At 38.5% G+C, this 18,508-nt stretch overlaps 1 protein-coding gene across 4 annotated transcripts in view; it reads right to left on the minus strand.

The window, feature by feature from the left end:
• The window catches only part of ZNF800 (zinc finger protein 800), a 44,251-nt gene extending 26,308 nt beyond the window's left edge, over window positions 1-17,943 (minus strand). For 2 of the 4 annotated variants that reach the window (XM_044755262.2, XM_044755371.2), the window contains exons 1-4: window positions 16,532-17,577; window positions 15,974-16,092; window positions 10,886-10,981; window positions 1,253-1,396 (exon numbers count right to left, since the gene is read on the minus strand). In XM_044755262.2, coding sequence (XP_044611197.2) covers window positions 1,253-1,396; window positions 10,886-10,981; window positions 15,974-16,034 — 301 coding nt within the window. In that variant the 5' untranslated portion in view covers window positions 16,035-16,092; window positions 16,532-17,577. Of the gene's footprint in view, window positions 1-1,252; window positions 1,397-10,885; window positions 10,982-15,973; window positions 16,093-16,531 lie in introns of all 4 variants that reach the window. The other 2 variants (XM_044755294.2, XM_070512792.1) reach the window with 2 other exon arrangements.
• Window positions 17,944-18,508: the final 565 nt, after the last annotated feature.

Genomic DNA, 18,508 nt, shown 5'->3' on the forward strand with positions numbered 1-18,508 from the left:
TGTCAAGAAGAGTGAACGATAGTCCAGCAAATCCATTTATCCATTTCCCTCTATAAGTCAACTTTACACTAAAAACAACAAAGAATAACTACCAGAAAATTAACTAATTTTCTATTATACTTTAATTGAAAGGTTACATTTGAAACTGATCTCTATAGACTGCCTTTTCATTTATATCTCAATGACAAAAAGAAGAAGAAAATCTAACAGTAATAGGAAAAGTTTCCAGACAAGTATGAAATATTCATTTCATCTATGTCCTATAATATACTTTAAGCAAGCCTCCTGCTAATAATTAAAACAGTACTTTTGATATTTGAAGTTTGCATTTCACTCCCATCCCAAAAAGGTTAATTTGAAAAATGTACAAAATCCATAATGCAAATATAATATCAAACTGACAAAGTAAGTTCTATATTTTTAAGTCCACAAAGAGTTAAATCCCTGAACAAGAAATAAGGAAAGTAATCTATTACTTATTAAAATATTTTAAGGAATATATATTAGCTCTTTAAAGCAAGAAAACAACACGACTACATATACTGCTAACTTAATCATACAGGGACAACACACTTAATTCGACAAACATTTGGTTCCACGAAGACTTTATAAGCCTTCATCACATAAGTCATTTTGGATCTCAAGTTAGCCTGTAACACAATCTAATTTCTGATAAAATGACTGATCTAAATAAATTTCACTGAGAATAAAACCGATTTTCAAATTAAGACCCAGAAGACACCAGAAAGATTAATAAGTATTTATTAATGCTCTCCATCATTCCCAAGAAATCAACTTACTTACTCATTCTTTGCTTTATTTCCAACACTTTCATTTATTTAAGGAGAATCTAAGTAAATGATCAGTCCTATTTGGTAACGAGTTGTTAAAGAAGTAAAGAGGGAAAATATCAATACCCACTTCAAGCAATAATATTTTAACTTACAAAAATCCTGAATATAAACTATCTGGTCCACATAAACATTCAAAACAATATTCAATATTTTAATACAAATAAATATACTCATAAATCTAACCTCATCCACCTTTAGGAAAATCCAAGTGAAAAGCACTGATATGAACGTATCTATATAAGAAATTGAATATAACACTGAGTCAAACATTTAATTTTATACTCCATCATTAAAGTATCTGTAACTAGATATTAATACCATGTTAACACAAATGTATAGTTGTAGTATAAGAATACTTAACTGTAAAATGCGTAACTGAATATCTGAACAAAACTTACTGTCATCCATTTGGAGACTTGGTGGGCAGTAGAATTTTTTATGGGTAATTAAATTCGGTAACCCTCTGAAGAGACTGCGGCATAATTTACATTCAAAAATAGTGTCCACGTCTTTTAATAAAATATGCTTAAGTTGTTTAGTTCCTGAGGGAAAAAAGAGAAGAAAACTTAACACAAAAGGTAATTTTAACATGCAGTTTTAAACTGGGGAACCACTGCTGACAATCCAAAAGTACAGTTTTATTCTAAAAACAAATATAGGCATTGCCAATTTCTACCACAGTGTATTGAGAGCTAAGTAATAAACTAAGTTCTAAGCAAAATCTTACTACCAGTTTAGATATTGGGACAGCTAAAATTGATGCTCTTTTTTCTAATTCAGCAGCCAATCACTTCTTGGGACATCCCAACAGTGGTTCCAACATTTGGTTGATCATCACAAGGAGCTGGGAATAAAGCTGTACAGGACCCACCCCCAGAGATTCTGATTCAATAGATCTAGAGTGGGACATCAGAATTAAACGTCCCCCCAACACACTCCCTGCCAAAGTTTTTCACTGGTTCTTCTAGCTCTCTTCTGCATCGGGAAGTGAACATGGAGTTTTGCAATACATTTTCCCCCAATTCCTTAAAGAAGGTCAAAATTGTGTCACAGGATTGTCAGTGACTTTTCTTTTTGAATTCAGCTCAAATTACTTCAGGTTCTGGGCCAATATGGGATGATGGCCATTTAGTGTGATAGTAGAGAATCCTTGTCCATAACTTGAATTTTGCTTAGGCCTCTTGATACCACTATAAATTTATTCAAAGCCTGTCTTCTCTCAAAAACTTACCCAATTGCAATTAATTAAATATTAATATAATTACTAGTTTAAAGCCTGTCTCCTCCACTAGATCACAAACGCTAAAGCAGCCAAGAAAAAGGCTTATTTACACAACTACAAAGTATTAAGCTCTAGTAATGCTCAATAAATATTCATTGAAGAAATGCCACTGATCTAAGGCATCTAAGCATTTTGACAAAAGATCAAAAAGTAGAGAAAAAATAAATGGCAATAAGCATTTATCTTTAAAAATAAAAACATCCACCAGGAATAAAAACTAATGGAACTTCTTTTGTCACTACTTCCTACAGGTCTTTGCCACAGGAAAATTGACAAAATTGATCTTCAATGCTTTCCTAATTAATGAGCTTTTAGCTTCCTCAAATAAAAAAAAAATGATAATATTGACTTAAAGAGGAAAAAGCTAAAGGGTCCTGAAAAACACCTTTCAGACTATCTAGGCACAAAGCGTTCCATCATTCAAAAGGCATTTTACTAGCTATTAAGCTCTGGGACTACTAAATAGTAGAAACAATCTCAGTAGTATAATTAATAGTGCAGGGTTCACACGTTAAATTAAGCTGAATTTAAACTAATGAATGTTACAATAAAACTGCAGAAGATCAAGGTGAAAGAGAAGACCTAAAGTTATCAAAAAGAAAAGTTCCCACAAAGAACTCGCCATTAGGGTGAATACAAGGGAAGTGCCAAAAAAAAATATCCTCTAAACATTTTATATTCAGCTAAATTACCATCAAGTGTGAGGGCAAAATGAAGATCCACAGTCATTAAAGCAAACACACAAACAACTACCTTTTAAAACTCTCAGATACTCACTAAAAGAAGAAATGCAGGAGATACAATAAATGTAATCAACTACTAAAGTGATTTTTCTTTATATTCATTTATTGATTTTCATTTTATACTTTTCATTGTAGTAAAATATACATAAAATAAAATTTACCATTTTAACCATTAAAAAATATATGTATTGTTGGGTCCATAAAAGTTAAATATTTCTGACTCAATCTTTCGTCAACCTGTTTACATTCAATTTTTGTATTAATCATTTTATATTTTATTATCATTTTGAAGATAGGCCAGCCCTCAAAATTCTACTGCAAATTATCAGGTTATCAGAACTTTACAAAGTCTTTAGAGTTTCCAATTCTGATATTATCTCGCCATATGGCCTTAAAGAGTTGTATAATCTTTACACTTTGGTTCACTCATCTTGTAAAACGAACAAACCAAACCTATCTTAAAGAATTATGAAAGAAAATATAAACCTAAATCCCAGAAAAATTAAATTATATATCTGAGTTTCTTTGGGAGAAATATATATATTGAAATAGTTCTCACTTTCCAAATCAACATTTATGCCACAAGACCATATTACCACAAAATCAAAAAACATAAATTTTAAAAGATTCAGAGGATAGCTTGGATATTCTTCTTTATATAAAAGTAAATTCACATACATACTTACATACACACACACATATATTTCCCTAGTGCATTTCACGTTAAAAATATACTGGCAATAGACTGCTAAATACTAAATAGTTCAGTTAACCTCATAGGTGTCTGACAAACTATGAGGTAAACTGATAACTTTAGATAAACCTCTCTAACTGACCTACATATATAGTTCTCAGGAAATGTAGTTGAGTGTATGACCAGTAGAAAGAAAACATAGGATATTTTTGCACACTTTAATTCTACGTTAAAAGACCTGCTAGACCCTTACTAAAGATTCAATTCTGCCTTTCAAGATAGTCAAAAAAGAACTGAAGAGGCACACAGAAATAACCTGAACTAGGTTTAACTTAAGAATTCAACTGAAGATTTAAATAGAAAGTACAACATGAAGTTATACATAAAAATCAGTTACTTGTAAAAATATAAGACTGCATCCCTAAAGCAGACATATCATTTTGTCTACTGGGTTCTCTCAATCAACCATACAAAAACAAAAACAATATCAATTTCTTATTCAGTCCTAGGTATAGAGTTAGTTATAGTCAGTAAAGATGACATATTTATCCCAATAAGCATCTCCCTGGAAAAAAGTATCTGGCTCTAACCTTGACTAATCAATCTTAATTGTCAATCACAAATGCTCTAAGAGGACAGAGAAGAGATCTTTAATTCTTACCTATATTCCCAGCCCCTCAGGACCATGCCTGATTGACATTTGTTAAATGACATATTGGAGAGCTCTCTCTGCTTAATAAAATCTTCATTATAAATAAGATTTTAGTCTACATAAAGTTGACTAAAACAGGGACTTGAAAGACTTTCTAACTCTTACACATGTTACAAACGAGAAAAATGAGATATTCCTCATTCCATAAAGACAACGAAAGTTTCCCCCTAAAGTTAGTTTCAGTTGCCATTTAAGGTTTTGTTGTTTTTCCAATGGGGACATAATGGCTTTATTCTAATCAGCTACAACTGCTTTGCTCACTAACGATTAGACACAGCCAATCCAACTGCGCCTCTGTCCATAGCTAAAACTTTCTATCACCTGAGACAACAAGAGACACGGTCATCCAGACAGCAACATAAAGTTCTTCCACAACTCTTGATCCTGAGAAAGAGACAGCCAGGCTGCCTAACTCTTAATGACTCCTTTCCCTATATTAATAATTCTCTTTCTTGCCTTAGGTTTTTAAATTATCTTAGAAGTCACTACATACTGCTTATATAGATCATCAATCAGTATCTTTCCAAAAACCAGCCCTCCAAAGGGTAAGGCTTTGGATTTCTAGAAATTAATTAGCGAGTATTTCAGATTCTCACATATAATAGGTGCTCAACAAAAATTAGTTAAACTTCATCAAGGGTTTATCTTGTGCTATCCCTTAAGGCCAAATACACTGTATACGTTGACTAAAATATTTAAAAGAATTTTTTCAAAAGGAATGAGTATTCAATTTTACATTAGATTGGATGGCAGTCACTTTACATGACTAAATATTAATTCTTACTCTTCTGTGCTATACAGAGGAAGATAAGCATTCATTTTTTTTTTCTTAATATACTGCTTTGTTGGTTAATGACCATCTTAAGTTGCGGCAGTAATGATTTTTAAATGGTATACTGCTTGATCTATTGTTGACATACATGAGCTCAGTCTTCTTTAGGATGAGTGTTTAACCACAGTATCATCCCAACACTGCAATCAATCTGTAATGCCTGTCAAACCTCCTGAGTTCCAAGACCAGTATGAAGGAAATTTCTAACTGATCATCCCTTAAAATAAGTAAAGGTAGGGGCTGGCCCCGTGGCCGAGTGGTTAAGTTCCCGCGCTCCGCTGCAGGCGGCCCAGTGTTTCGTTGGTTCGAATCCTGGGCGCGGACATGGCACTGCTCATCAAACCACGCTGAGGCAGCATCCCACATGCCATAACTAGAAGGACCCACAACGAAGAATATACAACTATGTACCGGGGGGCTTTGGGGAGAAAAAGGAAAAAAATAAAATCTTTAAAAAAAAAAAAATAAGTAAAGGTAAAAAGTAGAAAAACTTAAGAAAATTGAAATTGTTATCTTAAAACCACCACCTACAAGGGTTGGTAAAAAAAATTACTAGGTTAATTATGGAACACTGCCACACACAACAATAAGTTTATAAGTAGAATAAAATTATTTTAGTGCCGACTTCGTAAATCTTTTAGTCTAGTCTAAAAACCATTTATTGAACACTATTAAATACCAGGTACAATGTTATTCACTGAAGACATGAAAGTGAAGGATATGATCTGTGCCTTTGAGAAATTCCCAGACTAATATAAATGGCTGCTCTCCTAAGAATACAGCCCTAGGTGACATGCTTTGAAGATGAACGTAAGAACAAATCAAACAAATAAATCTACATTTTTCTTACCCAAAAAACATCTAGTCTGATTTTAAATTCCTACAATTGCTATGTAATAAACAAACAAAATCTATCATATAATATGACACTCTCTTATGTATCTCTGACAAATCATACTTCCATCCTAAGCTTTTGCTTACAGAGTCAGGACTAAGACATCACCATCCAGTCACAGCTTACACTAAGTGCAATTAATGTTTCTTTAAGCAGTAAAATAAGAAAAAAAAAACCCCTTCTTCTAAGAAGTTAAATGACTAAACCTAAATTTAAGAAGATAACAACAAAAGATAACAACACACAAAGCTAATTCTCCTTTTTCACTACAGTTTATTTCACCCTAAGATTCCAAAAAGATGCTGTTTCTTGCACACAGTAACAATGTATTCTACACGTAAAATCTTTTTTCTACAACATTATACACCAGCTCTTTTTACAATATCATACATTTCAACAACTCAATAAAAGAAGTCAACTTCATATTACAGACCAGTTTTGGATACAGGACAAAACAATTATCCTTCTCTTTTCTCTCCATTTTTTTGTTTTCAACCTTTGGACATTCCACAGCTCCTTTGCCTCTACCAGAAGACTAAGAGACTAAGAAAGAATATTAAGCTCGATTAAATCAATTTTAATAAATGTCTCATGGAAGCACACCTTTTTTTGTTCTTTAAAATTTTGTTTCAGTTTGGGGAGAGAGATCAGGAAGGGAACAAGCTAAAAGTGTAATATAAAGGAGGGAAATTTGAAGACACCAAGTCACAGATGTGATCCTAGAAGGACTAACAGAGCCAAGGCAAGGCTCCAGCAAAGGGCAGGACACAGTCAAGGTAGTACCTGAAGCCAGGGATTCAGAGCAAATGGCATGTCTCAAGTCACCCAACCATCACAGATTTCAGAGTAGAAAATCTGTAGGTTGGGGCAAAACAGGCAGCCTCGTAAAAAAAATGCAGCATGTATCTATGGACAGATGTCAAACAACAGTGGAATGCACTGTTAACAAAGCAAAGATACATAACAGTGTGCAGAGTCGGCTACCAGGTGTATTGGGAAGAAAATGAGGGATATATACTTGTATATGTATATAAGATCTCTGGAAGAAGACACAAACCACATAGCAGTGGTTGCCTGAGCAAAGAGACTTATTTTTGTACTTTCATATACTTTTTTGTACTTCTTTACTATTTTTTTTAAAACCATGGGCACTTATTACTTATTCCAAAAAGAAAAATCTATTGAAATTAATTTACAAGTCAAGCAAACAGAAATAAAGAGATAGCAGAGGTCAAGAAGAATTTGTAATTTAAAGCTAAGAAAACAGTCAAAAGCAAAAGCTGAAGTGTGAAGCAGAGGATGGGTCAAAACTGGTCAAGCAGTCAGTACAGCAAACATTGGGTTGGTGGACCTAAAAAATTAGTCACCACCGGGGCTGGACCCCTGGCTAAGTGGTTAAGTTCGCGCACTTTGCTGCAGGCAGCCCAGTGTTTCGATGGTTCGAATCCTGGGCGCAGACATGGCACTGCTCATCAAACCACGCTGAGGCAGCATCCCACATGCCACAACTAGAAGGACCCACAACGAAGAATATACAACTATGTACCGGGGGGCTTTGGGGAGAAAAAGGAAAAAGATAAAATCTTAAAAAAAAATTAGTCACCATCTTCCTCAGCCTTTTACAAACTTCCAGCTTGGGTAGGAATTAATACCAGGTCATATACAGTCCAGTGTAAACAGAAGGTGAGTCACTTACATAGAGATGATACAGTAAGTGAAGACAACTATCTGAGCTTGAAGATAAAGGTAGATATCCTAACACATTATTATTGCCCAATCTGACTTAGCCTCTGTAAGTTAACAAGAGCAAAAGCATGGACTCCAGAGTTCAATCTTCCATTTCTGTCAGATACATAACACCGCTAGGATAGTTCTCTAACTGCAATGTGTGTAACCCAGCTGTAATGCAAAGAGATGAGTCACTGAAGGTATGCTTGGGAGTAGAGTAGGACTGGGAGGAACTTACAAGAATCTCAGGGTGAGAAGGGATCTTAGGCCCTAAGTCATGTGGCCCAAACTTCCAACCCATCCTTCCAAGGTTTCCGTGGGTCACGGCTTGAATATCGCAGTGCTAAAGAAGAGCTACCCTAGTAGACTTGAGATTATCCAGATATGTAAAAGATTACTATCTTGAGGATATTAAAATAGCTTAGTTATGAGACACATTAATGAAGTAAAAGAATTCCTTTTTCAATCCAAAATTAGTTTCTTTATACCACTCAGCATATTTCTTTTTTTTTTTTTTAAAGATTGGCACCTGAGCTAACAACTGTTGCCAATCCTCTTTTTTTTTTTCTGCTTTATCTCCCCAAACCCCCCGCACACAGTTGTATATCTTAGTTGTGGGTCCTCTTAGTTGTAGCACGTGGGACACAGCCTCAACATGACCTGATGAGCAGTGCCATGTCCGCGCCCAGGATCCAAACCCTGGGCTGCTGCAGCGGAGCGCATGAACTTAACCACTCGGCCACAGGGCCAGCCCCTCAGCATATTTCTAAATCACCTCTAATTTACATTATTGGGCACTTAGAGAATTAAAATTTCAGCATTTTCAGAACTTGCCTAAAAAAATAACTCAGAAGGCAAATTTGCTGGGAACATTTTAAAAATAACATATTACCTGTTTCACAGTCCCTTTTCTTTAGCTTAGGTAGGAAAGAAATGGCAAACACAAAAAACAGATTTGACCACAGTGCAATAAGAAAGCAAATAATTTCATTTTTAAATTTTCACCTCCCAAAGTTAAAAACAAATTTAGATTTTTGGGTACAGGGTCCTGTTGAAATGGTATTTTTTACAAGACAAAGCAAATTATGAATGAAGCAATCCTAACTTCTTAATAAAATAACACTATAATAAACTGACACAGTATAAAACAACCTTATTAATTCAAAATTATGAATTTTAAAAAAAGAAACCTACAGCAAGGAATATTACTAAACGTGAAAAGCTATTATCTTCATGTCCATGCTATGAGAAAGAACAAAAAGAATTTTTATCTCTATACTAAAAATAGCTAACAGAGGGGCTGGCCCCGTGGCCGAGTGGTTAAGTTCGCGTGCTCTGCTGCAGGCGGCCCAGTGTTTCGTTAGTTCGAATCCTGGGCGCGGACATGGCACTGCTCGTCAGACCACGCTGAGGCAGCGTCCCACATGCCACAACTAGAAGAACCCACAACGAAGAATACACAACTATGTACCGGGGGGCTTTGGGGAGAAAAAGGAAAAAATAAAAATATCTTAAAAAAAAAAAAAATAGCTAACAGAATCTTTTACTACAAACAAAAACTAACCATTCTTCCGTTATGCCAAAAATATATTTAAATACTACCCCTAATTAGTAAAATTTTAATTGTATTTACATTAGGAGAATTTGATTTGCCAGTTATTTCTGTTAGCCAAGGGCAATTATCAAGTAAAAAAACAACAACAAAACACCCTAAAATAGTTTATACTACTATCCATCATGAGCACGGTCATATAGTATACACTCAATATTTACTGAATTAAATGCACTACATAAAAGCAATGCCATTAGGACTATAGATGAAAAGTCTAAGAAATAGATCTTAGAGAGTCTGAAATTAAAAACTTTTTATTTTAGATTAAGGAACAATCTATTTCCTAGAATCCTAAAATAAAGCAAATACACGCTCTTTCCCTTTATGATGATTTAAAAACAAGCACCTCAAAAAATAGCTCATCAATACAAAATAAGTGGTTGCATATAAATTATCTTTTCCTTTGAATCTCAGAAATTTTTCATCAAGATAGTAAGCTTTAAAATAACAAAAGATATTCTAATCTTTTAAGTGTCCATCAGTCATGTGTGTTTGCTTGTTCATATTTGACTCAACAGTCTGCAATGCAACAGAAGTAAAATCCACAAGAAGTAGACAAGTGGATTATAAGAATCACAGCAACCTAAGATCTTACTGATAACACGGGTTCTAACAGTTCTCAATCATTTTACGTAATAAGCAACACCTATTTTAAAGCACTGGATTGCAACTGCACAAAACATACTTATTATATATCCAATTATTATAATAATCTAATGGAAAGAAAAGCTAAATAAATGTATCTGAACATTTCAGTGCTGGAATAAGTCTTTTTTTCTATCTTGTGCACTACTAAAGACACTGAAACTCCAGGGTTACGCACGAGAAGGTAAATCACATAAACAGAGATGATAAAGTAATTAATCTAGAACAAGTGACATCTCAGACATTCTGAGTAAGTAATCTACTCTGCCAAAGCTTATAAAGACCCAGTATAATTTACTATTGCCCTTTGAGAGTTTATAAACAACATGCTAAAAAATAACAATGAACTTTTTTTTTTTTTTTTTTTTAGATTTTTTTTTTATTTTTTCCTTTTTCTCCCCAAAGCCCCCCGGTACATAGTTGTGTATTCTTCATTGTGAGTTCCTCTAGTTGTGGCATGTGGGACGCTGCCTCAGCGTGGTCTGACGAGCAGTGCCATGTCCGCGCCCAGGATTCGAACCGACGAAACACTGGGCCGCCTGCAGCGGAGCGCACAAACTTAACCACTCGGCCACGGGGCCAGCGCCAATAACAATGAACTTTTAAGAGGAAGAGATATTTTACCAGAAAATATACCACATAATATATTTCTTTAAACCACATTAAATAAGTTAATTTTAAAATTAACATATAATGTATAGTACTGAAAAAAAAACCCTCTATATCAAGTCAACATTTATTCATCCACTTTTTAAAAATATGACAAAGTATTCTATAAAGAAAACAATGTATACATTTTAATATTTTTAAAAAATTATTTCTAAGGATTTCTAGGTAGTTTTTAACTACTATGTGAAAATTGAAAAATACATCCTAAAACATTCATACCTGATCGAAAGCACTCAATTATTTGTTGAATACCAGATTTGGATGTCTGTAGTGGTTGCTGTAACAAAGGAGCATCTCCAGGTTCCAGGATATAAACTAGATGGAAGACAAACACCCACCCCAATCCCCACAAAAAAAGGGTTATTTAAATCATTTACTATTGAAGTAAAACAATGATTTGCTACAATCATATTAATGACAATCATACTTGTTTGTATATATTTCATCATCTTTGTAAGGCAACATGAAATAATGGAAAATAAATAACTAAAATTATTCTCAATTCAAGGCTACTTAAGGTTAGACATGAGGTTCAAATGCAAAGATCTTACTATTTTGGTATTATTTAGTACATATTCGTCATATTTGCCTTTTTATTCCCCTTGAAAAGGAACAACTATATTTAACCAAATTTCTAGAGCAATGATGGCCTACCCACACCTCATACACCATTCCAAAACCCTCTGGACAATCTAGCACAACTTTCTGGGCAATGATGAGAGCAAAACTCAAAAACCACTGCCTAAGGAAAGAAAAACTGGTCAAGCGCACAATGACAGATGTACAAGAATGTTCACTGCAGCACTCTGCAACATAGTAAATAATTGATAAAAATTTCAAACAACGTAAAAGTCTCTCAAAAAGAACCAGACTAAATAAACCTTGAAATATCCATACAACAGAAACTCTCACAGCTATTAGAAAGCATGAGCTAGATCTACATGTATTCACAACAAAGAATGTCAATAATAAATTGTTAAGCAACAAAAACAGGTTGTAGATTATCTCATTTATATTAATATATCTTTCAATAGATTCATAAAGAAATATATTTAACATATATGTGTGTCTGTATAAATGCTAATACAAACACACAAAGTCTGGTGAGATACCAACAAAACTTAAAGGTTCTGTCAGGGTGGGTTTACAGGAGTGATTTTCACTTTCTGCCTTACACTTCAGTAGCGCTTCAGAGCCTGGGCTTTTAGACATGTGCATTTTAGAAAAAACATTTCTATAATGAGTAAAAATAGTATTTCCATTTTAAAAATAAAAATTTTCATTTGCATATACAGAGGTTTCTCTCATCCCTGCTTTCCAATATTTTCAGATTAGCAGTGTAAATATATAACAAATTAGATGATGGTAATATGAAACAAGGTAACTGAAAAGGAAAACTGAGTCTTCCACCAAATATCAAATAAAGAGAGAGAGTTGTGGTGTAGAAAGAACCGGCCACTTTAATCACCGTTTTTTTCAGCATGCTATAATGTTCTACTCAACTATTATCATCTTAAGTCAGGATCACCTGCTTAGCATGGGGAGCTAAGGAGGGTTACTTCAGTAACTGGTGCTGCCACCGCTTCAGGACCTGGGCTTGGACAGCATTTAGCTTTCTGATAAGGGGGCTAAAGCCTGCTGTGCTGTGTATATAGACACAGCCTTAGATTCTCCTTTAGGCTTCCAGTCTTGTGCTCAGTGTACACAAATGGGAGGAACTATGTCTCAGGAGTATGTCATTTCATTAAGCAAAATTTTCCCAATTTTAAGAGACACTAGGGGTATTTTAAATGAATTCAGAATACATACACAACTACAACTCATTTTGGGAACATCTGACATTGGCACTAACATCAGTGATTAAGAACATAAGACTCCACATCTGGACTATGATTAGATAATAAAAGTATCTAAATCACAGGGTTGCGTGAGGATTAAATCAGCTAATGCAGGTAAACCAGTTAAAACAAAGCCTGGGATACAGTAAGTGCTCAATAAATGCTCTTTCACCACCATCATCATCAACATCATGTACAAATCAATTGCTATCCTGACCCCTAAAACTGAAAAATCTTTTCCAAAACGTGAAAAGTAGAATTCAACCCCTTAGAGAAACAACAGCAGAAGTTTGTAAATAGATTGATGATATCGTTTATTTGGATTAGATGGATCTCTTTTCAGTATCTGTACATTATAACAACTGGTAACTATTTACAAAAAATAGTAATAAATACAAAAGAGAGGGCAGAAATTGTACAACTGTAAAGAACTAAAAGCTTCAAGGTCTGGCTCCGTAAATAGCAAGAATTCCAGAAAGGGAGAATAAAAAAACAGTAATGAATAAGGGAGGGATACGAGAAAAAATGGAAACTCCTCCTTACAGCCCCTTTCTTCATCTAGGTACATGCTCCAGAAAACTTTCTATAATACACCAATTTCTGCTTCCACATGACATCATCTGATTTTAAAGCTAGAGCAAAATTTTGTTATCCATCACCAACAGAACACTGCTACCACCAGAATACATATACATCCTGAGACAGCATTCAGAACAACCCCAGGATTAGCTTAGTTATGCATGGACACATCAATTTAGTATACACATTGGTGCAGTTCCCATTGTAAGAAAACATCCTTTCTTCATTTGAAAACACACTCTCAACCCTAAAAAACTTTATATGTTAATATTTTATAAAATTTCCTCTTACATATCCTATCATCCCTCCCAAGATCAGGTTACATGATCACTTAGGAAAAAAACATCATCTCCCTCCAACCAAAAAAACCCAAACCCCTACAAGTTAACATCTTTCTTTACATCCTTCCAAGAATACATTTCCCAGAATAAAGTACTTATTTTTGGAAGAGTCTCTCCCACCTTAAAACCAGCCCCTTAAAAGATCCTTCTACTTATGATGTCTGAGATTTGCTCACAAATAATACAGAGTTGGGGAGCAGTTGGAGGGTAGAGGAGGGAAATGAGGGGAGGGGAGAATACAGATGAAGAGACTGTCCAAGTATTGATAACCGATGGAGTTGTGTGATGGTTATACCAGGTTCCTTACACCATTCTCTCAACTTTTGAATGTTTGAAAATTCCATAATAAAAAACATTCTTAAAACATAACTAAGAAAATACTTTACATACACCGACAAGCTTGTAACACCACCTTCTACTACGAACTGACCCATCCTATCAAGGCCTCCTCAGGAACACACTGCTCTCATTCAGGAACTCACCTACTATTCATAATCCAAACAAGGACAGACCTCTCAGGAGAGCCCATTAAAACAATTTCTCAAACATCATGTCATCTTCTTCCCTCCATCTGAGGGCATCCTCTTTTAAAAACTATCCTCCCACTCAGCACATACTTTCCTCTGAAATAATGACAATTAACTACCCTACATGTTAACAGACTTTTAGCTTTCCACTGAACTAAATCCTCAGAAAGTGTTTAATTCTAGGTAAGAAAGCAAAGAAACACCAACTGCTTCCGAATGACAATCTGAAAAATAAACTGCATGCGAAAAGTTTCGGGTAAAAGAAAGCTGAAATTTTTAAATTAACGCAACTTATCTGAATTCTTGTTAATGGGGAAGAGAAAAGAAGCCAAAGAGCTCCACTACATATTAAAAAGTTCAACTCCAGAAACCCTCTTGAAAGAGACATTCAAGTCTCTAGAAAACTTGAATTACCAGAATACACTAAATAGGGTATGGTCACAAATTATCTTGGTTATTTACTTGTTTATGTCTCTCTCTTCCCACTCAAAAGTTCTATGAGGGAATGACCTTATCTGTTTTGTTCACCACTTAGAACCCCATTGCCTTGGACAGTGCCTAGCACCTAATAGGTGCCCAACAATAATTTGTCAAAAAAATAAAGAAATGAATGAACAAATTTCTTCCTAAGTAAGAAGTTTTAATAAGATGATTTCATTAACTAATGCACCTTAACTGACTTGAAGTTTTCTCAGGAAAAAAACTGGAATAAAAGGTCAATGGAACACAAGTATAAAAGGCATTTGCAGCCTTCTACTTCAAAACCAGCAAACTCCATTCAACATCTAGTAAAACATAAGTGATACATCTTCATTTCAAACACACAAGAAGCATGAAACAGTGCTGAAATTTAGATAGGTCAGGGGGCAGTTGAAGAGAAACTGGATCCCACCCTGGGACTGCCCATTTTATTAGCAGAGGTGAGTTATTACTGATTTCCAATAAATCAGTAGGGATAGGGTCATAGAACAAATTTTATTCTCGTGTATACCAAAGTTTTCTAAAACTGGAAGTTCATCCCCTTTACCACTGCCATTATTTCCCATTACTCAAAAAAGTGCTCTACTTGAAATGAACTCTAGTGTTATAAAACCGAGTACACTAGTGCAGCTAACATATTCCAACAAAAACCAAGCAAAAGTATAAAAAGCCCTAATAACTTTTACGTCAAAAATAATGATAAACACCTGCCTTTGAACTAGACTAGAATAGTCTTTATTTGGTTCAGTGACCGTATGTACTCAAGGATTCCCTTTTAAGTTGTACTTCCAAATGCGACAAGTACATCAAACTTCTAATAAGTAGAAAAGCTATCAATAGTTTATCTATCACATTTATCAACTTAAAGTTTTCCAATATTCTGCATCAGACTCCAAAAAGCAACTTGTTCATTTCATAAACTCAACCAAAAAAAGTTCCACTGAATAACTATCCTAAACACTCTTAGGTATTCTATCTGAATAATCAGATTTTTTATTTTGCAATACAATATATTCTGCCCAAGAAATTTTTTTTTAAGAGTTGCACTTCGCAAATCCTGACTCTCCCAACAAGTTGAGTTCGACAAACTTTTTTTTTAGCCCAAATTAAACTCATTTTTAGGCTCTAAGCACTATTCTCTGATAAAAACGCATAGGAAACTTTAAATAACTTTCACAAAGATAAACACTAGTACTCTACCACCTCTTTTTTCGTTGCTCTTCAGTTTAAGACGTGCACGGAGCACGGGGACATACTACTAACTGCAGGCTGCCTTGAAAGAGAAGGAAAAGGGACCCAGTGAGCGATCTCGTGGAAAAGATTTAAACTGACACGCAGTATTTTTTTGAAGGGATGAAGCAGGGGAGACCTCTTGTTTGCTCAAGCTTTTAGCTTCATAACTGGTTTTATGCTGGGGAAAATTATAGCCTGCTGACTTAAGAACGACTTCTTGGGCAAGAGGGAAAAAAAAACCTAGAAGGAAGCAGCAGGCCGAGTGGCTCTGACGGAGGCAAAGTCACTGGAGAAGAAAGGGGTATATACCTGGTTCACAGCATCCGTGATGATGGTGGTCAGTCTGACAGTATTTGTCCCTTAAAGGCATTTTCAGCGGGCGCGACCTACTTTCCTCTCACTGTAAGAAGCTCTTCATCGCGGCTCGGCTGTGGAAAGAAGCACAAACCCGTCACTCACCCTCAACTTCCTGGGGGGCCGGGGCTGCGGGTGCCAGATCGGATCCCCTCACCCGCCCTCCGCCTGCCGTCCACGGCCCCGCACCTTCCCTCGAACTGAAACGAGAAGAACGCGCCGCGGCTCCCCCAGCCCGAAGCCCGCACAGGTTCATCGGGCTACCCGGAAACGCGGCCGCGGGCGCGCAGCGCAGGGCGAGGGCCTGGACGGCGCCGCGAGCGGCGGCGGCCTCGCCGTCCCGGCCGGGCGGGCGGGCGCGCGCGGAGATGGAGGCGCGGAGGGCGGCGGGCTCGGCGGCCGAGGTGCGGCTCCCGCCCGCGGCCGGCCCACGCCGCGCCCTCCCGCAACGCACGTGCGTTGGGGTCTCGCCGGCGGAGCCCCGGACCCCACTACCAAGTGCGCCCAACTTACTTAACTCCTAGGGCGGGCAGGCGGGAGGCAGGCAGGCAGGCCGGGCGGCCGCGGGGACAGCCTGGCGTGGGAGGCGGCTTCGGGCCCCACCTGGCGCAGCCTCGGCGACCACGCGAAGTGCAGCGGGTTCGGGCCGACGCGCTCCCAAAGAGTCCCGGGCGGCGCTGACGCGGAAGCGCCGCAGCTCACCTCGGCCCTCCGCGGACGGAGGCGACGGCGGCGGCGGCTCACGGCGTCCCTCCGCGCTGGGGAGCTGGGCGGGCGGCGCGCGGGTGCAGGCAGTTGACAGGAGGAACCGCCCTGCAGCCGCCGCCGCCACCAAAGGAGCCGGAACCGGAGCGGTCAAGACCTGAGGCGCCCCTCGCCGGGGCAACGGCTGCCGCCGGAGCCGGCTACCCCTAGCGCCGCTCCACCTGCAACGGTCCCTCAGGCTGTTGGAGAGGGGCGGGGAAGAACGGGGTTTCCCCCCACCTTGGGCCTTTTTTGGTAGTAGTTGTTGTTTCAGGAAACTTTATTAAGTCAGTCCCTCTCCTTCTCTGTCTCCCCCTCCCCGAAGAGCCTGAGCTACCGCCGCAGAGCGGATAGGAAGGGGGAAGCTGAGACTCTCCGGCAGCGACAGGGAGCGACTGACTGACCCCGGACGGAGATGGGGCGAGGGCAGGAAGTGACAAGCTCTCGGAGTGGGTGGGGGGAGTGTGGCCGGCACGCCCGGGAGCGCCGCGCGCATGCGCCTGGCCTCGCGCCCCCGCCGGTGGGGAGGCGACGCGCCGCGGCCCGGCGGGAGGAGGGCGCCGTGGCGGGCAGCGCCGGGGCCGGCCCGGGGCTCGTTCAGCCACTCACCCGCGCGTCATCCCGCCAGCCGACGGAGAGCCCCAGCCCCGGGCTGCGCGCGCTGCGAGGTGTGAGGCCCCCGGGGCGACGTTCGCGCCCAGGAGACGCGCTGCCCGGCAGCCAAACTGTTGCTCTCGCTTCTCTCCTTCCACCTGGGACCGAGACCGGGAGGCTCGGAAACGCACGGGCAGGAGCTGTAGGAAGAGGCTGGGCGACTGCGGCAGCCCTAAGTGATGCCGACAAGGTTGCCAGCGCTTTTAAAAGTGGTAAAAGTCGAAGTTTTTCCTTAACCCAGCAGTTATCAAAGCGTACGTCTCAGAACTCGGGGGTTTTATCAGGTCCTTGGCAGGAAAACAGTCTAGTGGCGGAAGATCGGTACCGATTCCAGCAGCGCTCCGCTCTTGGAACCTGAAAGTGAAGTTGGGTCACGTGGGCTAGACGCACTTTCCCTCCTCGCCGGCGCCCGCCCGGGTCCTGCTTGGAAAATCCCTGAAGATCTCAGCCGTCTGTCAAATTCCGTAAACACGCGTGCGGCTTCTTGGGGGCACGAGAGCCACCTCCTGCGCCTCCTCCCCAACTCCTAGAAGGGAATTCTTGCCCAGGAAGCAAATACGTGCCCACTGTGGGTCAGGAAGTTTTAAGGGAGGAAAAGCTCATTCGCGTTATCTCCCGCCCCGCAAGAGCCACTGAAAACCTTTGCAGTTGTCTAACTCAAACTGCCAGTTTTCGGAGCCCTGAAAAAGCAAAGGCAGATAGGCTCTGTGTGTATTTTAGAAGAGCAAACAAGTGACTGAAATCTATTTTCAAAATTCAAAGCAAAGTTTGTCCAGCAATTGTTAAATTTGTTGTAAAAGTATTGAATGGAGCATTTGCATGGGTCTTGAGGGATTGTAGCAGCTTGATTATAGGGGTGACAGGAAAAGGATAGAAAAATGATTAGCTTTTTAAAGGAAATTCCACGTACTGTACATTCTACACACACGTCATTATAAGTCGTATATACGATCGTTTTTATCTGTCCCATTGTCAAGAAGCATCACACATCAAACTGAAGTGTAATGCAATGCCACAATTTATAAATCAATGTAAAATAAATCACGATACCTCCACATGATGGTCTTTGTCATGCAGCCAATAAAAATCACA

The sequence above is a fragment of the Equus asinus genome, chromosome 1 (genome assembly GCF_041296235.1).
Source record: "Equus asinus isolate D_3611 breed Donkey chromosome 1, EquAss-T2T_v2, whole genome shotgun sequence".
Classification (NCBI taxonomy): Eukaryota; Metazoa; Chordata; class Mammalia; order Perissodactyla; family Equidae; genus Equus; species Equus asinus.